Below are 23672 nucleotides of genomic sequence, written 5' to 3' on the forward strand. Positions count from 1 at the left end.
GATGAATTGTTTGGGAAAGGATTAAAGGACAGAGGATACAGAGAATGTACAGCACTGCCATTCCAGCCAAGGAACACACAGGATAAGGGGTTGGGTTCTGTAAGGCAGAGAAACACCCAAAAACCCCTCCCTTCACACAGAGCAAGGATTCAAACCATGCCAACCACACCATAAACAGTTCCAGAACGGGTTGGTGTTTCCAACCACACCATAAACAGTTCCAGAATGGGTTGGTGTTTCCAACCACACCATAAACAGTTCCAGAATGGGTTTCCCCAGGTCCTTCTGGATGCAGTGCTCAGGTGAGGGTAAAACGTGACAGCCAAAGCAGGGAAGAATTTATGTCTGAGCCATCACCAGAGTGACACTTTATTACAGCTATAAAAGAGCCTTCTATTGATTTTTATGAGATTATAGACCTTCTCATGCCCTAGAAATCTTCCCCTCCTTACCAGAACAGGGGCTGCTGGCCAATAAATGAACCCTCATCAGTAACACTCAGGCTACATAAACAGCTTGTGTGTTACTGTGTGCACTATGAACAGAGCAACACCAAATAGTAAATGCACAGAGCACACATGGAGCCAGCCAGGACACAACAAAAGCTGGATTAAACCCCAGGGAGGCTGCCTGGCAGCCCTCACTGCATTCCCCAGCACAGGGCAGGAGCTGTGCCTCTCATCCCCAAAGCAAAGCATCCCCAAAACAAATCCTTCCATTCCCACAGAGCACAGGGCTGGAATTCCACAGGGTCCTTTCCATTGCCCTGGGGGTTCAAAAAGCAGCTGGACCCTGGGTCTGCATTCAACAATCAAAACAAAGATTGACCTTTAGTGCTCCCTACATCCCCTGAGCACCCTTCCTGCCATATTTCTGTTTTCAGAGCATTTCATACCCAGGAAATGAGGATGCTCTGATGCCTACATGGGAATTGTTGCTCTCTCTTGCCAGTCTCAATGCATCACACCAATTCTGATGTTGATGGCTCTTATTTGAACAAAATTAAGTTTTCTGCCTTCTGCCAAAGGTTTTTTACAAATCATTTCTATCTTCAATACCATCATCCGCTGCAATATAACATGCAGAGAGATRATCTGTTTTTAAGGATTTCCAATTACCATTCAGTCATTAGCCTTCTAGCTCAGACAGGTTGGAGTTAGTGCTTTTATTTTCTTTCTCATGTTTTAATAAAAGTTGCTACACAAAACCAGATTTCTGGGTACGAAATGACCAGCTCTGTTGTAAAAACATTCATTTTCCAAAACCAAACATTTATCCCAGATCAATATTTGCCTTTTTTCTTCTCTTTTTTTCCCAGACTGTATAATGTAAGCACTACATCTAGTAAACAGACAATTAATTTTAAGATTGCTCAAGAAACAAGCAAAAAAAAAGAAATCAATAGAAAACTCTGGTTTTATTGAAAAGTGAATTCATCACATTAGGATTCCTCATCATGAAGTGTGTGCATTCTGCWCACAGAAATGTGTACACAGACGTGTTCTGCCTTGCTGACAGCTGACTCAAAAAAAAAAAATTTTGTTATCATGGGCAGAAAGACCACTAAATAATAGTCACTGGTCAAAAAAAAGGAGTTTTTCTATCAAGGTGAAATCTGGAGGTACACACCAGATCTCCCCATGGTRCCCAAAAAAGGGACCTGAAATCTGGATCTTCTGATTAGACAAAAAGGAAATCTGCAATTTTTATGCAATTTTTATGCTATCTTTTTTTAAATCCATTTACAATCATTGTATATCTCTAAAGACACTTTCCAATTCACCTTTCCAGGTGAGCCAGTGAAGTTGAGATCAGTGCCTCACACACACTGTACAAGCCCTGCACACCAATATCTGACTGCTCCACATTTCACTTCTTGGTCCACCCCACATTTTTTGAACTCCAGCTTTGGTTAAAGGTTAACCACGCTCATCTTAAACACAAATCCTTATTTCTGTGACAGTGCCTGAAGGACAGCAGAGCACAAGATGCAAAGACAGAGCAGTAACGAGGTGTTTAACACACACACTCTGTGTATATTCTATTGACAGGGTAAGTAAACAAACTCAGATCGAAAAAATTTGTTCTACTTTGCACTCSAGAAGGCTCAGAACAAACTCACAATGAAACTGCCTTGAATAAATCCCTGTTGCAGCAGAGACCATCCTGGAAGTGCTTACTCTGTRTTTCCCTGTCCATTATTAAGCACAGAGGTGCAGTCAGTAAATTACACTGACTGAATGCTTTTCCCTGCTCAGGGCACTTCCTCATGTGTCCCAAGTTTCATGAATCTGCACTTTGGTGTTTTATGGCTCAGCTCACCTTGCAGAGAAAGCTGATGTTGAARCCGAGGGATTGTGCGTTTCTGGAGCCAGAGTTCATGTAATTGCCCAGGAACAGCACCAGCTCCAGCAGTTTGCTGAAGCTTTCACTCTTTTTGAGCTCCTCACAGGCCAGGGTCACRGCCATGATGTCGGGTTTGATGTTGTTCACGTGCTCCTCGAACATGAGGCGGAACAGGATCCCGTTGAGCCGCGAGCGCAGCATCTTCACGGAGCTCATCTGTGCAACACAAACATCACAGCAAAACAGAAAATCCCAAAATCAGTTATGAAAAGCTTCCATTAAATAAAACCCCCAAAACTGAGCCAGCAAACCCACAGTTTGTGCATGTTTCCATTGCCTATCTTGCATTTCCAGGAACACCAAGCCCCTGCCACCTTTGYGATTCAAACACTTGGCAAAAGGGAGCACAGGACTAATTCTTCCTGATGTTGTAATATGGTAAATGACAGAGATACTGAAACTATCCYAGAGTAGTGATTCATTAATTTCAATCCCCAAGACCAAATTCAATGGCCTCGGTAACAAAATACAGCCATGTCTTTCCTATTTTGCACAARTCATCAGGGTCATTTCCTCCCACTTAGCACACTGTAATTCACAGGAGAAATTCAAATTAGGAGAAAAATATGTACTGAGCATTTTTAAACCACTTGAAATCTTTTATTTAATTGCAAGAATGATTATGTTCCAAATCTATCTCCTTTTACTTAGCAGAACACAAAGATTTCTTCCCAATGTATTCACATCAGTGGTGTTCCTGCAGCACTCAGCAAGAAAAGATTTATAATGTGACAAATCAGGTCCTGAGTATCAAAACAGAAAGATTTTTGTGTGCTCCTGTCCCTGTTGGCCCAAATTTGACCATGGTCCTTTGAGGAACCACAATTTTACTTCTGGTGTTGTCCACCCAAAGCTACCAGAAGCAGCAGCAAAAGAGTTTCACAGGAAAGACTCAAGTGGCCTGAATAATAATGAATTAATTCCAAAATGCACATAAACATGAAGGCRCTCCAGATGGTCTCAAACAATTCCTATGATCAGGCTGGAACAAGGAAAAGGAAAGAATCAGAAAAGAAGCATTTCAGCATAACTAGTGATCTTTTTTTRTAAATCTCCATTGTCATAAATTTCTCTCTGAGCCTCTATAAGCCAAAATCATTGAAAGTCTTGAAACATTATTCTTCTAATCATTCTGTATTTCAGAAATATCTTACTGAAAACATCTGCCTTGAAAGGATCTACTTACACTAATCTGCAGTAGATGGAAATTAAAATTAATCACATAATTTGCTTTAACTTTTGTAGAACAATCTCCAMTTGCTGTTTTTACTCAAAATGACACAGAAAAAAAAGTTGTTCAAAGCTTTAGATCCCAAAACCAGARTGTATAAACCCACAGGAGAGCATGACAAACATTTCTGAAGAATAACCCTTAACAATACTTCAGAGAGGTGCACTTTATTCTTTTAATATTGTGAAGTGTCATGGAACACTGAGCATTTGTTTCCTTTGCCAGGTAGCTCGACCACCAAATATTAGTGCAGKAAGTTTTAATTGCATTTGCTGACCTACATAATATTTTAAGAAATTATACAGATTGCTTTAAGAGCTGTTTCAGGTGGGCTGTTTCCTTAAAATCCAGAACATTTTCATRCACATAATGCCCTTTAGGTATCAGCAGAGCAAGGCCAGAAATGCTGTTTCAGTTCCTCCTGCCTCACCCTGCCCTGATTTCCCCTTTTGTGGAATCCACGTGTTCAATGATAAAAGTGAAAACAAATTGACCTTTGAGGAATATTCTAGAATCAGGTAAGGTACAAAGATTACATTCACTTAAAAAGCTCAAATTCTTTAAATGGCTCTACAAAATTATTGTCAAAAACACGTAAGAAATAAGATATTGAAAGAGGTGCAGGAAGCAGCAGGCATTGGCTTCCACTGCAAACACTTGAAGAAGCAAGAAAATGAAAATTTCTTCTGCAGCTGAGTGGCAGTGCTGGGCTGAATGTCATTATCTCCCCTTCTGGGCTTTCATAAAGGTCTTGTCTGAACTCTCCACCTAATCAAGTTCTTTATTCAGTTCTTTATGCTTTATTATCATCATTCAATTCTCAAGCCCTGTATTAAAACGAGGATCAAAGGCTATTGGAGAAAGGCAAAAAGCACAATTAAATTTGCCTCACTTCCTAAGAAAAAGCTGACATTCCTCTAATAAAAATTTGTCAACTAAGACAACTTAGCCTCTTTACCTATGTTATATTAAAGTTGCCTTTTTTTCCCTGGCAATGTTCTAGGAAGATTAATTCTGCAGCAGCTCACGAAATTATAATGAGGCCAAACAAGCCACCAATAAATTCAATTTAAAAGACTGAATGRCTCTAAACCAATGGAGGTGCAATAAACTCATACAATTCTCCCCATTTTGTTCACCTCCCAGCCAGGACTGTTCACGACAGCTGAGCTGGTTTGACAGAAAAAAAAAGAGTCACAGAATATGCACATTTATACAACTACTCAGCCAAACTTGGGCTTTTCTAACCCAATAAATGTTCAGCTGGCACTGCAATGGAAACCCAGCTCCTTACAGAAGTTGCAGCTGTTCCCATATCATAAAAWAATGAACTCCTGAACACAAGGTTTMCAGYTAAAATTCAGATACCATTCTGCCCAGCTTAGTTAATGTTATACAGCTGATTCAGTTAATCTATTCTTCTTGCTCTACTTCAACATCAATGCAAACTTCCCCTCATATSAAGTTGTGTTCCTTTTTTTGATCCCAGGATATAACTTCAAAAAGTTCCAATAACTCATTAGAATGTATAATTGATTTTAACATTTCATCTAAATGAAAATGCAGTTCTAATTTTCATTTACATATCAGCTGAATACTAAGTTTATCGGTCTCTTCTAATAAGTTAATCATTTACTAAGTATGGTTTCTCTACACAAATTTTAAGCAACTTATTCCAACCTTTATTAAATTTGATGGGTAAAGTGATTATCCAATTAACATAGCTTAATAATCAACATACCTAGATTTACATAAAAATAAGGGTACACATTTTAAATATTATTTAAGACAGTCTGTCTTCCCTTCCCAATGTCAAGGTTAAGATTATTATTAATGCAGAACACAAAATTTATTTGACAGATAGTGAAAAAAGAACTTCAGTCAAGTAAAGAGYTGAAGTTCAGCTGCATTTTAACCACTTTAATGGATAATTCAGCTCTATCAAAATCAGAAACAAGCCCAGMATTTCAGCACCAGTAATGGATTAGAGGCCTCTAGAAAGAAGACAGAAGCACTCCCCATAAGGCAAAGGACTGGTTTTTATTAAACCAGATGGTAAAGCTGAATAAGCAAACAAGCTGCAGGAAACTCAGTTCCTTCGTAAGGCAAACAGCACCATTTGGAGATGTTTGATTAAGCAGTTTTTGCTAATTAATGTTGCATTAAACACTTGAAAACTCTCTCAACTTCCTACAGTCAGTCTGTCCTGAGAAACACAAATCAATGAAATGGTGATGGTGACTGTTGGGAAATCAGGGGACTTTTATGACGTTTTCAAGAATRTTTTACTGCTGCAGTTCTTGCAATAAGACTGACTAATGTACCACACTTCTTCCAAAATTCCTCATCTTTGTTGGGAAATAAAACTTTTTGGAACTTTAATCCATTTATTTAAAAAAAAAAAAAAAGGAAATCAATAGGCTGAAATTTTTCAAAAGAAGCCACTGATATCTTTCATTTTCTAAATCCTCTACAAAAATCTCATTAGGACAAATCATATTCCATTACTTCCCCAACCAAAAAATAATTTAAAAAAAAAAACACTCAAAAGGCACTTCTGAAGCCAAATTATGCTCAAATCAGAGCTTTTTAGCAAAAAAAAAGTCTTTTAAGAGGCCTCTATTTCTGCTTTAATGCATTTTAATGTACATAATGCCTTAAAAAATCCAGCAAGAGCAAACGTAGCTCCTGTGGAGTTGGGGATAAATCCTGAGCGTGTTACAGAGGCTCTCATCATCATTTTAATCTCTTAGGCTGCCAGAGTGAAGCAAAAACAGGAACTCATTTGCCTAAAGACTTCTCAGGTCTCAGGAAATCCAGGAGCAAAAAGTGATTTCCAAGGCCTGGCACAGAACTCAGGAGCTCAGACCCCACAATCACCACCAGAATAGATTCAATAACTCATTTATTAAATAATTAACTTCTGCAAATGCTGCCATTGCCAACTGTCTGTGCCATGGAATAACTGGGTCTGCCACAGACTCAAGGAAATTTATATGCTTGAAGCCAGAGGGTTCTTCAGAGAAGATTTTAGATAATAATAAATGTTTATAATAATAAATGTTTTAGATAATAATAAACGTTTAAGATAATAATAAACATTAAAGACAAGTCAGGCAGACAAAATGTTTGGTCTGGCACATGATTGCCTGTTGCTGTTGATGGCACAGTGTAATTCCATTCCCAGAATCATGGAATCACATGGTGGTTCACATTGGAAATGACCTTACAGCTCATCTGGTCCCAACCCTGGCTGGCCTAACACATATTCAAGACATTTTTTGATTATTCAATAGGAAATAGTATTTTTTTCCTACTGTAGGTCTTGCAAAAACACTAAAAACAATATTTTAACCCTAAAATTCTTTCTTTTCATGTGCCAAAGTGGAACTCTGCAGTTTATCAGTGCATTCATACGTACCACAACTCCAAACTGCTCCGGCTCAGCGAGATCGTTATATTCATCCTTTAATTCAGCTAAGGCATTGAGTTCTTTCTGCTCAGGAAGATTCTTCACCAGGTTCTAAAACAAACAAGGCATTATATCAAATTTGTTCTATTAAAACACCTGAGAGACCCAAAATAACACATTTAAAATAGCACAACATGGAAACGCACCAGGAAATTACGGGGCGCTTATTTTATTCGCCACGATATAAACATCAAATCAAAGCAGTAATTATTTAATACAGACATCAACTGCTCTGCTGCAGTCTCTGAGCTGAAGAATGCTTTCTCTGTATTAAAAGGTTAGAGGATCATTTTCCAGGTCTGACAGCATCAAGGAGTTTTGTCCATCTGCAATCTCTTATTGCCCTAATGGTTGCATCTTGCTCATTAAATATTAATCAAGAAATAACTGGTGTAAAACATGACAAAACTAGTAAAATTAAAAAAAAATTACAGTCTTGAGGCTTTCAAAGTAGCTGTGCACAAATTACACCTAAAAACACCTCACACAAAAAAGGTCAACATCCCAAATTGCACAGATCTTTTGGATGGCAAATATAGAGGAATTCAGGAAAAAGCTGAACTTGCTTGCAATCTTACTCATGTCCCCAGAGCAAATTGTGAATTATTATATGATCTTAACATCTCAAAATGCAGATATGCCAAATATATAAAATACTTCTGTTAAGACTGAAGAACACTTTAAAAAATACCCAGTGAAAGTGTAGATTGTATTTAAATGTTTAAAATTTCATCAGTTGAAATCAAAGCAATAATATAATTCTTTAAAGAAAAAAAAATATAAAATTATATTTAAGCAAACATCAATAGGAAAAGTTATACGCCTGTTGGAAAAGCAGCCAGCACTGCAGCAGCACATTTTTTTCAGATATAAAAATTTTAATTGGAGAAAATCTGTACTATTAGAGGTACAGATGTCTTATTTTTAGAACAGCCCAATCTTGCCATCATCTTGTAATATTTTTCTTTGTTTTGAGAATTTGATTACTGATCACCGTGCCAGGCTGGAAGGAGACATTAAGGTCCAACTTGGAGAAAGGAATCAGTCTAATTTGTCAAATTTGCAAGTGATAACAAACTTAATTCTCCGAGCTGAAAGAATCAAACATTCACCCATCTTAATTAAAAAAAAAATAAAGATGACAGGCAGCCTCAGACAAACCATCCCTGCTGCAGAAAGGTTTTTATCTCACACTGAGGAGTTACTGATTGTCTCAGAAAGCAGAGCTCAAAACTTCTGGCACAGAGAAACATCACAGTCACCTCTGTGTCACAGTAAAGCTGTGATTAAACCTAAGTTTGTTTCCTATTAACACAAACCTATGTCCCGCAGGTTTATACTTGAAAAAAAAAAATTAAGGATCTGTAAAACATTCTTGCTCATTTGATAAATTGCTTAATGTTGGTAAAGATCAAAGACATTAACTGAGGCAATTTTTTTAATCTATTTTGATTAGCTAGACTATTTACCAGATGCTGTCCTCCAGAATTTCACAGTATTTGTCAGAAATGGAGATTTCATTGCACATTAATAAACTCACTGTAAAACATTGCTTTTCCATCAATGCAGAAATAGAAGAATATTGCTAAAGCAGCTGGTTTGTAGCTGTGTTACCAATATCTGTTCACTGATAACAGATCTGTGCTTGATTTTTCCTTCTCCTCACCCAACCCTCAATGGGTCAGAGCCAAGGGATTAACTGATTTTATTCCAGCTTGTAACAGGAACAGTTTGGCTCTGCCCACACTGCAGCTCCTTTTTTCAGATATACACACAGCTAAATCTGTATATTTACATCCACTGCATGGATTGAATAACTGAAAATGAAGATAAAGCATTCAGTGATCACATATTCAAACCCTGTCAGTACTTCAGGAAACACTTTCCTGCTCTATTCACTATGATGCAGGTTGAAATAAAAAGAAGGGAAATAAAAATGGTTCACGTAAGCATAAAAAGGAAACCAAGGTTGACACGAAGAGGCTGAAACTGTCACTCACTGCTCACTGTCACAGGCCCTGAATCCTGTCAGACATGGTGTTTGACAACTGTCTGCTTCCAACAACTTACCCCCTCTAAGACACACCAGGAATGGAAAACATTTTTTTCCCAGTGTTTCCCTTGAGGAAGAGTCACAACAGTACATATTCTACCAGGTACTCCCACTCATTAATCCAATTTATTGAAGTATTACAATGCAAGTTTAAAAAGCAGCAAGAAACGAGTGCCTGAGAAGCAAAATGGAAAAAGCACTTTGCTATCTGCTTGATGATGCCATATCCATTCCACTTCCACTCTTTGATACTTAGAACAAAGCACTTTCCACACAGGCACTTTATAAAGTCTGAGTTTTGCTAAGCATGGAAGGAAGCAAGGCTTGCTTTGCACAATTTTTCCAATCTTAGTATTAAAAACTGCTAAATTGGTAAATTAGTTGAAAGATCAGAATAAAAATGAACCAGAACAGACTGAGTAAGAGATGGATGATCCATCCCCAGTCCATTTGGATGAAAATCTCTGAACACAGAGCAATCTCTCCCAGGTATCAGCAGCATCTCCCTGCAACTGGAGGCAGCTCTGCCATTCCCTACACAAAGGGACCAATCTCAAAGCACCAATTTTCTGCACATTTTATTCTGCTGAGTTTCTGGATAGCTGCACCCATGATCCACTCACACACATTTATTCTGGAGTTACACCTTGCTTTTGTCCCTGCTGCTCACACCCATCCCTCTCCTCCCCACACAGTTGTACCCTGCTCATATCCTGCCAGCTATTTATATATTGCTGATCTAATCAAGCCAATCTCTTCTGCTTCCTTCTGGAGACTGCTCCTCTATCCCTCAATCATCTGAAGTAGTTTTTAAGTTCAGCTTCTCTATTTTAAATTCATTTGTGAGAAATGTACCAAGTCATTTAGGTAAGGTCATGGAAGGAGACTATTCAAAAGCACAAAAATTATCCTCCTGACTGGAAATCCTTGACCCAACACACCTTCCAATCACAGTGGCCTTTTTTGTGGTCACCCAGGCCTGGCTGGGATGAAGTTAATTTACCTCACAGGAACCCATAAAGTGTCATTTTAACTTGTGACCAAAACAGGGCTGAATTATCACTGGTGGAGCTCCTCTGTGGAGCTCCATTTGTACAGAGATCAGTGTGAAACCACTTCAGCCGTCCAAGTTGTTTCCTCCCCCTTGATTTTTGATTTTACTAAACCTGCAAGCTTCTTAATCACAGGATCTGATCAATAAACCAAGTCCTCAATAAATTTAATACTTTGAACTTATTTTCAGATACTGAGGCAACTCAGTTCAGACCAGAGTCTCCAGAATAATCATTTTTCCAGTCCAAGAAATGCAGAATAAATTAATTTAGAAAACCTTGGAGGGGAATGGGACAAAGATGCAACCAGGAGCCAGGGAAGGATGAAAGGATAAATTGAGGCCCAGTGTTGAATATAATATTAAATAAAACAACACAGCATTACTGGGGTGCTAAACCTGAGTAACTTTTAGGATTTGCATGCTTCTCTGTCGAACTGTCACTCCTCAGACATCATAGGGACCATGCACACACTCTCCTCCTTCGGGGAGGAAATCAGACAGGGATGTAAAGAAGCTGCATTCCATCTTTTCTTCTCTCCAACTGAGAGATTTGGGGCTCCAAACGAGGCCAAACACGCTTGAGAGCAGGTTTGATCTACAGACAGGTTTGGAGTAGCAGCACTATCCTGAAACACTCGGGGAGTTTCATCTCTCACTGGAGACAGGCAGAGCTGCTCCAGAGCTGCTTCCACAAGAAAACTCATCAAACTTCATTATGCACCAGCCTACATGTTTTTGAGCTTGACTTTGAAGCTGAAAAACCAAAATTCTCAAATATTTCCTTTTGGAAGGGGAGATTCCAAGGCTTTGTTTCTTAAGAGTGTCTTTGAAAAGCCATTTTACTGCTCCATGTGACCATATTCCAAAGCAGAAGGGAAATCAATGAAACAGTAAATACAACTGCTACACTTGCAGCTGATACCCTACAGCAAATCTGCACTGCTCTTACTCATGAATTCCTACACCTTCAGGCCATTTCCATGAGGAAAACGAGCCATGAACAAAAGCAGAGCTATTTTCACATACCTGAATCAAGGATTCACTCAGCTTCTCTTCATCAACCTCCAAAATGATATTTTTTATTTCTTCGTAAGGCAAACGGAAGGAACCCAAAAATATTGCTGAAATTCAGTAATAAATCATTAGAATCAAAAAGGTCAAAATGATTGATATACAAAGGTAAACAATTTCTAGCAAGTCAAAAAAATTTGTATTTTCATCCAAACTGTGTTTCACAGTTAAGAAGTCTCCTCTACAAAACAAATGCTACATGAGGCACACCACTGCAGTTTACAATGAATTTTCTTATAATGACCTATAATGAATTTTATTTCTAAGAGATGAAACTGTGACAACACTTTTAACTTTTTAATCAGCCTCAGTTGCTCCCTATCAATGTCACTTAGCAATAAAGTCTTATCTTTATGAATGACATTTGCATTACTACTTACACAGACCTACTGAGCCAATAAAGACCTTATCATCATTACTATTATTATTATTATTATTATTGCTTCCATAACCATTTATGAAAAGCTGCACTGCATTTGCAATTGAGTAAGTTATATTTACATGGTATTTTACAAAAAATTCTACATCAAAGGGGTAATGAAGAGCTGGACAAAGTAAGAAAAAATTGCCCGAACATCACTTTTTAGGGTAACTGAACTTATGCAAGAGACACATAAAATGCAAACCCTTCAAAGATGGATTTCTCAAAGCAATTTGATCTCAGAATGTTATAAAATCTCAAGAGAGCCCCATTCACTAAACCACAGAGCAGTCTTAACAGATGGAGCAGCATAACATGGTAACAAAGTGCTTTATATTCAGCCCAGCTACCATGGCTGATGATCCCACACCCATCCACACTCTCAAAACCTGAAATTTGATATCAATTGGGTCACAGTTCATTCCCTGCTCATGGATGTGCTACTCAACAATGCACAGATTTGGTTTTTCACACTTATTTGCCATGGGCAGAGTCAGACTAGTGCCATTTATGGTGTTTCTAACTCAAATAAAAGACTTTACTACTCTTAATGATTATTTCCCTCCATAATTAAAGAGGGAAGCAGCAATGTGAATGTACAAGTGGGCAGGTTTTGTAACCATTTACAGCAGTATGTTTGCACATATTTAGCCCATCTATAACACCTTCTCTTTAACCTCTTTTCCTTCATTGCTCTGCCCAGGAGGAGCCATCAGGAAAGGTCACCAAAGTCCATCCCACCAAAGCCACCAGCACTGTGCCCTGCCCCAAACAGGGACCATCAGCTCATTTAGTCTGGAGCAATAAATGAAAGAACAGACTGACAAAAAAACCATTCAGTAGCTCATTCAGTCTAAATAGTTTTCCTTTTTTTTTTTTTCTTTCATTTTTTCCAGGTTATATGATGTATTCAAACAATTTTGAATTTAGGACTCATGTTCAAATTAGCAGTTTTCAGAAAAAAAAAATGTTAAGACATGTTAGCAAAAAAAGAAAATTTATCAACAGTGAGGTGTAGACAATACTTAGATATTGACCTAATGGTTTACACACCACTTACATAAATTTTGTGCAGATTTTCCATCCAAAACTCTTAATTCTTTGATCTTCTTCTTTGACTGAGCCGCTTTCTTCTCTTCTGATTCTTCTACAGGCTTTTTGGCTGGAAAGGAGGTATTTATTAAATTCTATTCATTACTACAACTGTTCAATCTTAGCTAACAGCAAGTCCATTAGAAAGCCATAATAATACATTTTTAGAATAAGTTCAAGGCAAAATGACTGCACTGCCTCAATTTACTGTAAAATATCCAAACAAACAAAGCAAATGTCCAAAACTGAAAGGAACAAGGAATAAAAATATGATAATGAACAATTTTCCCAAGCACTATCAAATAATATTTATGTATTTTAACCTGGGAAATTTCACTTCAGCTCCAATTTATTGCAAGCACTTTTAAAAATACAGGGATCTGGTGTTACCTCAAAGCACGTGAGTGCCCTCTATTGAAACATAAATCATATTAATAAGTTCTTTATCCAAAACCAACAACTTGAATCATTTGATATTTATCACACTGAACAAAGGTATGTTTCTATTAATTATTTATGTTGTCAGTGGTAAAAAGCAAAACAAAACAGTGTATAATTTAAAGCAATTTCTTTTAAATTAGCAAGAATCAGTAGCCTTTTATTCAGCACTTGAAATTATATGGGAAGAAATGTGGTATTGGAGTACCTAAAATATAAGCTGATTTTTTGCATAATTTAAAACAGTCAATTTCCACCAAATTTTCTTAAGCATTAAGTAAACCCATTAACAAGGATTTATTTCCTTTTAAATATCACATAACATATTTGGCACTGAAGGAATAGAATCTTAACATTAATTGAACTTAACATTAATTGTGCTTAACATTAATTGAACTTAATGAATATTTTAAGTCATTCAAAAGTGACTGAACAACTGCAAAGTCAAATTAAGAAGTTTCAAGCACCCTGAACACAGTTTTGTTCTCTGAGCACTATTTTTTGTTGCACTCTAATGAGCCATCACAGCTTTCATTACAGGTACCTCCTAAGAAAAAAAGTTAATTTTTACTGTGAAGAACAACATGAAATCTCCGTTTCAACCTCTTTAATATTTTTTTTTTCTAAAATAACACAGAAAACAGGTGTTTGCCTCCTTACACCCATTACCACAAGGAAAACATCTGGCATGAAGCAATTTTGCTGGGTTTATAGCACTGAATAATCAGTTTACCTTGGGCATTTTCATGCCAGAGCTGATTGGGGCAGTACCAGGAGCTCCCTCTGAAGAGCCCAGAGCAGGGAAAGCTGCACAGAAATGAGAATTCCACAACACAGCAACACTTGCTGTCCCCTTGCCTTGCACTGCCCTGCAGCAGCTGCTTTGGGATTTGTGTGTGCCCTGAGATCAGCACAGAACCCCAGAATTCACCAGAACTGAGCCCTGAACTCTAATGAGCTCCCTTTAAAATTCTGGAATGACACTTGATCAAGTAATCAGACCTTATTGCTAATTGTTCTCAATTGGACAAGGAAATCAGACCAGGTGCTCAACAACACAAACAAAAAAATACCCCAAGAGTTAAAATGAGCTGTCCCAGGGGAAGGGAACAAACACTACGAGTTCTGTTCCACCAGAGACACTGCATGGATGGATCTGTGTCTGCTGAGAGATGGGAAAACGGCTCAGGAAGATGAGTGACCTATTGCAAACCTGATCTGTCCATGAGTTAAACCCTCCAGATCTCCATGGATCCCGTCCTTAGAGCATTGACCACTGCCCCCCTCACCCCTTCACAAACATCAGATGATGTCTGGCTTAGATTAAAACTTTTCTACTTGACAAAGGCCAGATGAAGATGTTCTTTCCAAAAAGTTCTAATCTTTCCACGCATGAGACTCGAAGTTAACTTCATGCCAATTCACAAAAACCAGAGACACACCAAACCAGATGCTCCTGTGACTGCTGAAGTCACAATACAGCATCAGCACCGACCTTACCAAGCCAGAACTCACAGCACAAAGACACACTATTACAATTTCTAGCTCAGACAGCTCCTAGAACCTCTCCAGCACGTTTGAGCCACACTTGGGATGCCAAGGAGCATCAGAGAGCTCTCCAAAGCCACGCTCATCCCTCTTCTACCACTGCCTCTGATCACACTGTCCATTTAGGAGTGATTCAACTGCAACACAACCACAGATTACAGAATTCTGAATAATTAACTCAATTAAAAATATACTCAATATTTTCAGAACTCAATCCACTGTCGGTGACCAACCTCCTGCCCCTTGTCAGGTTCTCCTTTCACAAGTGCCTGTTTAAAGATAAGATGCTTTCTGGTTTGATGCCACACAACCAAAGGGAGAGATAAAAGAAGGATTTTATAGCAGACAGCACAGGGTAGCTCAGAAAAGCAAGATGAAAAATCAATCTGGAAGCTAAAGCAGCTCCATTACTTCGTACAGATTTGGAGTTTAGTGCTGTGATTATTCATTACAGCACTTTGATAATGGCACTGCCTCACATCTTCATCCACAATCAGCTGTTTTGCAAACCAACAGATCTGAGAGGCAGCACCCAGAGCCAGGGACTGCCACAGCCAGGCTTCCATCACAGAAATGGGCAGAGTTTAAAACAAAAGGTGCAGCAGAAGGGACAGTTCCTCACTCTCCAAACACAGGTAATGAAGCACCAGAACACTGGAAGGGACAGCTCAGCTGAGCTCTTATTGCACAGGGTCCAACCCTGACCCAACTCCCTGCTCCATCCACACCTGAGCACCCTGTTTGTGTTTCTGCTCTTGTTTCAATTATGATAAGCTTTTCCCACACCTTAACCATGGCTGGATCCAAACGGAGCCTTCCACAGCCACAGCTCAGCAGTTCCACATCCCAGAGCACGCTCACTGCTCATCTCTGTGTCAGTCCTAAAGGATGGCAGAGCCTTGCACAACTGCCCAGATTCTCCAGCAAGTCTTTCTTTGCAAAAGAGACAAAATATCTCCTTCACAAACCCCAGTAAGAGCCCAGAAGTCCAAGGATTTTGCTCCCACAGGAAAGCAGCAGATGCATCACAAGAATTCCCTCTCCCAAGGCTGTGCTCTGCTGTTTCACTCCCCATGCCTGGGATAACACACAAAGCTCAGGAATGGCTGCTGTGTTTATGCAAAGCATTTTAAAATCCCCTGCCCTGCATCCCTGTGGTTCTCAGGGTGGTTAATCCCATTTCACACACGCTGATGCAGATGGATGTTTGGATTTATCTGGAACACATATACACACACAGAGGCAGATACATGGGTGAGGGTTTTGTTTTCAAGAAATGGAGACAATTCTACTCTTGGTTATTTAAAGTGATGGCCCTATTTGGGTGGGAGGAAGTAAGAACTAAGAAAGCATTAAAAAAAACCCAACAAACCAATAATTAGTAGGCACGGAAATGGCAAAATGGCCAATAATTATCTCACATCAGCTAGAACTGTAGAAGCTTTGGGCTGGACTTTTCTTTATAACTTTGCCTCAAGTAGAGAAAAGAGGAGAAGGGAAAAACAGCCTGTAAGATAAGGCCAAAGGAGAGCATGGGCCACACAGAGATTCTTTCTTAAGACCAGAAAACAGAAGGAAACACCAACACAAAATAAGTTATTTTTTTCCTAACTAGAGCTCCATGAAGTTTGCAGCAATACATTTGTTTATCAGAGGTGGAGGGAAAAAGCTGATGCAAGATGCTGCAAGGATTGTTTGCTGCTCCTCTGCCATCACCCAGCTCCAGCTGCACCTTCAGCTGGGAACTCCTCTAATCCCCTGAAAGGGCCCTGCCTGACACCATCCAGGGCACACCAAACAAAATGGGATCTATGTTTAAAACACATTCAACAAGGCTAATGAGAATCATGGCAAAGAAAATACACAAACAGGCTGAAATACTTTAGAGACTTCATTAAAAAAAAAAATTGTGCCATCAATACTTTTGTACTTCTGTAGGAAAAGAAAGGAAGCATACATTATTCTTGAAAATTATCATTTTACACCTGTTCATTAATTTAGCTACTGAAGAGCCTTAAAAGTGGCTATGATTAATTTTTCAAAATATATATGATTTTACTTAATGGTACTGAAGTTGTTAAGCCATTTTATTACGAGCTGAAATGTCCTGTTCATATGAAATTGCTTTCTTTCTTTAGGTTATCAATGAATAATTTTAATAAGGAATTAACAGCAAAACTGTCAGTCATGAATATGATGAGGATGAAAATTAAAGGGAGATTAAAAGCAGGACATTGAATTACAACGTGGAGAAAGCAGACATTCAGGTGAACTTTAGCCCACCTTAGCCTGAGCCTTAATCTCCAATTTCTGCCAAGTCTGTACACACAGTGAACAAAAACATCCTTACATTGTCATGGGAAATGAATGAGTAATTTCATCTTATTTCCATCTGGCAAGTGGCTTCCCAATTGCATTTGGCAGCAAATGTAAATATACAAAAGAAATTAACTGCTTTGTTATTCCCTCTACCTGACAGAAGAACTATGGCTATATAGAACATAGAAGGAAAAAATTAGGTGTGCAAGGGATGTAAACTACACACACAAGAGTAACTTGAGTAGTTGAAAGTAATAATTACACTGAATTTACCCCCCCAAAAAAAAACCTGATGTGATACGACTTGGTAGAAAAATGAAATAAGGAGCTGGGAATGCCACTGAAAGATTAGAAAATAACTTGTGGCACAAAAGTTCAGTAAATTCTGTTGCAACACAAGAAAACTTCTTGAAGTCTGGTTAAATTGATCATCTTGGAACGCTACTGATAATCCTCCATCTCTGTGTTATTTCTAGAGGCACTCAAAAATGGAAATAAAAGTTGAATAAAGAGGGAGGAAGAAAGAGGAATGTCAAACACAGTCTCAGAGCTGCAATTGTTCTTTTCCTTCAGGGAAAAAGACACCCCAAGGGTGTCCCTGGGGACATTCTCAGGGGGCACAGCTGGGGCAGGGATGGGGCAGGGATGATGGGGGCACATCTGGGGCAGGTTTGGGGCAGTTTGGGGCACATCTGGGGCACATCTGGAGCCTCCTGCAGCCACTCACATGAACCATATCCAAGCCCTTACTGCAGGAAGCACAATGAACTCTGACAGCTCTGTGTGCTCACAGCAGACCCCACAAACTGCTGGGCATCAGGAAATGCAAAAGTGAAACAATTCATGGGATGGCTCAGGCTGGAAAAGCCCTCTGAGATGCTGATGTTCAGCACCAACCCAACTGCTCAGTGCCACATCCACTCGATATTCGAGCATTTCCAGGATGCCCCCTGATCTATTCCCTGGCCAGCTTGGGTCAGTATTTGACAGCCTTTCCTGTGAAGAAATCTTTCCTAATGTGTAATCCAACCCTCCCTGGTGCAAACAAAGCCATTCCCTCTGCTCCTGTCACTCGTGACCCAGGAGAAGCAGCCCCCAAGGAGGGGCTCCCTGTGCCCAGGGACACCACAGAACACCCAGAGGATGCCAGGGACACTCTGGGACATGGCACAGCTCTCCACCAGGCTCTCCTGCAGAATGTGTGCTCTGTAACTGATGAACTGCAGGAATTGGGGTTCAAAAGTGCCCTGGCAGCCAAATTCCATCCCAGTCCTCAGTGTGACACAGCAAACATCTCCCCAAACATCAGAGAAAGGCAAGAGCAGCAGGTGCCAGCCACGCCTCCTGCCCATTCAGGCAGCAGCTGGGGGATCTCATGTTTATTCCCAATGCCACCTGGCATTTTTCAGTTCACCTAAAATCACTCAGTCACCAATTCCTGAAGCAAAATTAATTAAGCACTCCTGCTGTCACTCTGCCCTTTCTGCAATCAGAAGAGCTCAATACCTGGTACAGCAATAAAAAAAGAATTATTACGAAGCAAGCAATTGATCCAAAAGTGAATCTTATACTCAGCTCTTAAGAGAAAAAAAATATAACTAACTGGGAGGAAAAGAATTTGGAACCTCTTGCAATCTTGCATGTTTTTTGCCTAATTAATGTAATCAAGCTGAAGGAAGTGGCACCAACCCAACAAATTATGTCTGTGGAAGAATAAAGCAGATCATAACTTAAGTTTTACAAATTAGTTTTGCAAAAAAAAAAAAAAAGTAACAGGGGATCTATACTCCTCTTAATTGTTCTTAAAATTAATTGGTATTTTATTTGACCACATTTAATGATGAGTATTAATTGAACATAAAATATTTCTTGTTCTGTTAAAATTGCCCTGAAATGGTTGCAAATAGTATAATTGTCAATCTATAGCAAGAACTTGTGCAGCAAAATTGTAGAGTTAAAGTGAATTACCCACTCTGTACTGCAATGGCTTTCAGCATTCTATAAACAGCATCAAGGAGAGGCCTGAGCCACAAACATTTTGTTAAAAAAACAAAACAAAACCATAAATAACACAACAAACCAACCACCAAAACAACCCTTCCCCATGCACGCACAAAAAAATCCCAAATACATCCACAACCAATTTCACAACTGATTTTGCCCTCTTCCATTCACTGGGAAAGATGTTGCTTCTGCTGTAAGACAGCAAATATTAACAATTCATGACACACAAATGGTCACTAAAATGCAGAGGAACATTAGAAACCCAACAATAGCAGGCAAAGAAGGAATAAACTGAAAATACCCTCCATGGGCCTCATTTACTGTGCTGAAGTTGTGCTGTAAGGAGCTGGAATAAACCCAGCAGAGTTTCCATGACCTCTTCTCTCCATTTTCCCCATAAATATCGATATGGAAGAAGCAACAGGACCCCATTTGTCCCTTTGCACCCCTGGAAGATTTCCCAGCATCAGGAGATGCTGAATTTTGGGGGCTGCACAGCCCCAATATCAGAGTTTGACTGAGGGATCACTCCCTGCCCTTTGGAGCTCACAGAGGAAATTAGGACATGGCTGAGAGAAGATAAATGAAAATAAAATTCTGCCTGCAACAGCATTTCTAATTGTAATAGTCACATGTCTCAGTTACATTTTCCTCTCTGACATCAGGCCACCATCACCACCAAACTGTGAGGACAACTCTAATGATTTCCCAGATTCTGATATGCTTTTTATCCACAGAATTTTCAAAAGAAAAAAAAATTATTAAGATCCAGAAAAAAGAAATCCAACTAAATGTCATTAAACTGCTGTCATATTTTACCAAATTCTAACAAACTCATTTTCTTTTATTACTGTGAGAAGTCTAATAAAACAGATAACTTGTAAATGAGTAGTTCACCTACTGTTCCCCCTGATTAAGCCCATTAAAGGCTCACCTTGACAAACAAACACACCTATGGAAATCACATTTTCCAAAGGAACTTTCCAAATTATGGACCTAAAAAAGATCCCAGGATCTGAAAATCCTTTTACACAGTCAAGTTAATTAGATATTTGTGTTTACTGGAACAGATGAAAATGTTACTAGAAATGAAGTGATAAATTAATTTCTTCTATCACTGTGATATTTGATATTTAACAATCCTGACTAAATATTGAAACACTGAGTAAAATACACATCTCCAAACACACATTTTAGCATTCTCATCATTTTTTCAATGTATTTCTCCATCACTGATGATTTAAATAAATATGCATACAAAACTCTTGATCTTAAACTATCCAATTCCCAAATCCCTCAATTTTTCAGTGTAACGTGGCACATCCTGGTTACACACTCTGACCAACACAATGCTACATTTCCACTGACTTAGTGTATAAGAAATTTGATTTTAAATTTAATAAAAAGAGCTCTATTCTCCTATTTAGAATAAAAAAAAAAAAACAAAAAACCCATACCAGCTGGTATTTATTGCTACATTAAACCAGAACTCAAAAGAGGCTTTCAGAGGCATCAGGTCCAAAGCAGAACTTCACAGGGTAAAAGGATCATACTAAAAATAATTAGGAAATTATCTGTCTTAATAGATCCCATTAATTTCAACAGCAAAGCACGTGCCCTGTGAGGTTGACTGGTAACCACAGCTTTGACAGCTGATCAATATAAATAAGGCTAAAAATCCTGACACTGAAATGCTCCTGGCAACCCTAAGAAACAAACAGTGATGGAGACATTTGGGACAAACAAATCTGAGGTGAGGTGCTCCTCAGCAAATGGGGCAGATCCCCTGTATTTATTGGGTGATGGATGTGTTACTGGGTCTTCTGCAAATTATGGACAATTTTGGTCTGCCCCTCTGTGCAGTCTTTGAAATAAATATAAATTAGCTGTTAACGAGACTTTCAATGGGAGAAAAAGGATGCAATAAACCAGGAAGAGGAGAAAGAACAGAATTTAAACTCAGGAAAACAACAAAATCTGTTTGAAATCCAGACCAGTGCAATGGCACAGGTTATAAATGCTGCAAGATCATGAGTTCACCGAAGAATAAACACAATGAAGACTTTCCTAGGTGTAAAGATGTGACCTCTGGCTTAGAAAAACCATCACTGCTGGCAGCTGAGAGCTCTCACTGTTTAATCGATCCTGTGTACATCAAGCTGCAGGCATTTAATATATATTAACATGTATTTACTCTTTGGACTGAGCATCTGCTCTTGGTCACCTGCTGAAGATAAAACACAAGGCTCAGGCAGCCCTGCAAGGCTGAGTGTGTTATTATTACCTTGAAAAAGCTGTCTTGGGGTCCCAGCATCCCAAAGTGTTGTGCAAACACCCAGGTGCTCTCAGAACACACGGGCAATGATTATCTGCCTTCAAGACATACAAGATAAATTACTTCCACATTACAGGATTAGTCTTAGGGGACACACAGGGTACTAAATTAAGCTGCTTGCATTGTAACAGCCTAAAAATAGTGCAGGAACACACAGCTCCCCATGTCTCACCTTGAGCAGCACAGCCAGGTTCCCCTGTTCACCTCATCCTGGGCACACACAGGATCCACTGCACATCCCAAACCTGCTCTGCTTACCTTTGATTCCACCAACATCACCAAAATTCAGCTACAATGATTAAGAAGGCAGTGTGTCTGTGCTAATGAGCCAAGTGTTAAATGAAACAACAAAAAAAGTCAAAGAAAACACTGAAACTTCTTCCACATATACTCCCATGCAGAATATGCAATTTAATGATATTCCACACTGACTTGCACCTTTTACTTTTAAAAAGCCACTGTCTCTTCACAGTGGGAAGCTATTCTGTAGTAATGTTTTAAAATAATTACATTCCCACCTTACAGAACAGAATAAGGCATCTGAAAGAATGAAGTTTGGGACACATTTCAGTTTCTCATGCTGCACAAGACACAGAACAATCACACAATACAGCGAGTTGTAATTTCAGCTTTACACCCTTTCCACATGATTAATAAGCAATTCAAAAGCTGATACTTTTGTTACTATCTGTATTAATGCCTATGTACCTAGTATTTTCAATTTGTCAATGAATTCAGAAATTTAATAGCAAGATTGTTAACTTTTAATCCTTCAGATAGCTTTTAATGCCTCTTTCTCCAAAGAACCTTTATTCATGTAGGTAACAGAACTATCCTTACTCTACATACAAATGGCAGAAACTCTTGCAGTAGCAGATATTTTGTTCAAAGCATCCTATAAAAGCACTGCAGCTGAAGCAACCATCACTCAGAGAAAGGTTCCATGTCAAAAGCAGATGACAGATTTTGGGCTTTTTTTTTTTTGGTCAGCAATAAAAGAAAGCAAAAACAGTTTTGCACATAAAACATAAAATCCATGGAGAGGGCACCATTTTTTTGCAACAGAATCACAGCAGGTCAGCACAGTGAGCAACTGGAACTGGGCCATGAATCAGACACATTTTGTCAGTTTATGCTTTTGCAGAAAAAAAATATCCACATTCTATTGCTGTGATAGAAAGCAGATTCAGGAAGAAGTGTGGGATGTGCTAACCATGGTTCTGCTGAAAGATGCAGGGAACATCTCCTTAATACAGACTGGAGAGAACTACTGTACAATAAGATCATAAATTTTGCTTATAACTACATCTTTGTTTGCAGTGGGGTTTTATTTATTTAAGAGAATCCACTGCTATTCCTAGAAAACTGCTGCAAGTTTTCAGCAGAGTGAAATATTGGTGCACAGGCTATTGAACAGTCAGCACCAGCTGTCCTGGTAAGTGGCTGATCTGTTCTCCATCCTCTCCTCTAAACTTTTTTTATTCTTCCCTGCTTTACTTGGGTCAGATTTCCAAGCAGTGCTCAGCTGAAGGAGCTGCACTGTCACACAACTTTGCTGTAATAACCACACGTGGAGGTTCCTTTACCAACACTGAGGAGGTGCCAAAAAACTTATTCACAGCTACAAATACCTCAGATGGCAAAAGGAATTGTTTAAAAGCCCTTCTGCACAGAATTACTGAACACAGAGCTTCAATCCATTATCAAGGTATTTTATGGACACATTCAGATAGAAATTCTTACACATTAAAGAGAAGCCTTAATATTATCCATTGTGGCAAATTTCCTGAACAGTTCATTGAACAAAGGGTGACTGTCAAATCCATAGAATGATTTAATAAAATAATCACAGAATAGTTTGGGTTAGCAGGGACCTTAAAGACCATCTTATTCCAACCCCAGCCAGGGCAGGGACATCTTCCACCACACCTTCCACCAGACCTGGCTGCTCAGATCTTCAAGGCCAGGCTGGATAAACACTTCATGCTGAGAGTAACTAGCTTCATATTAAATAGATTTTTATCATATCTAACTAAATTCCCATAAAAAATGCAGTTGCATACTTGAAGGAGAGCATCTTTTGCAGGTTTTTCTTTCTGTTTTGACATTAGAGGAAGCATTCTTCTCAGTCTAATCTCTTTATTTATTCATACAGAAGGGACTTTATTCCAGGAATATAGATTTCTATTTGTTTAAAAACAAACAAAACCCATTTCTTTTTTCATTTC

At 38.8% G+C, this 23672-nt stretch overlaps 1 protein-coding gene across 1 annotated transcript in view; it reads right to left on the minus strand.

The window, feature by feature from the left end:
• LOC130583992 (protein diaphanous homolog 2-like) overlaps positions 1-23672 on the minus strand; it is a gene marked incomplete at its 5' end in the record, with an annotated part of 115118 nt that overhangs the window by 86210 nt on the left and 5236 nt on the right. Inside the window, 4 exons of the mRNA XM_057383715.1 lie at positions 2323-2562; positions 7059-7160; positions 11243-11337; positions 12769-12870. Coding sequence (XP_057239698.1) covers positions 2323-2562; positions 7059-7160; positions 11243-11337; positions 12769-12870 — 539 coding nt within the window. The remainder of the gene's footprint in view (positions 1-2322; positions 2563-7058; positions 7161-11242; positions 11338-12768; positions 12871-23672) is intronic.

The sequence above is a fragment of the Malurus melanocephalus genome, unplaced genomic scaffold (genome assembly GCF_030028575.1).
Source record: "Malurus melanocephalus ecotype Western Australia unplaced genomic scaffold, MMel_1.1 scaffold_656, whole genome shotgun sequence".
In the NCBI taxonomy this organism is placed as follows: Eukaryota; Metazoa; Chordata; class Aves; order Passeriformes; family Maluridae; genus Malurus; species Malurus melanocephalus.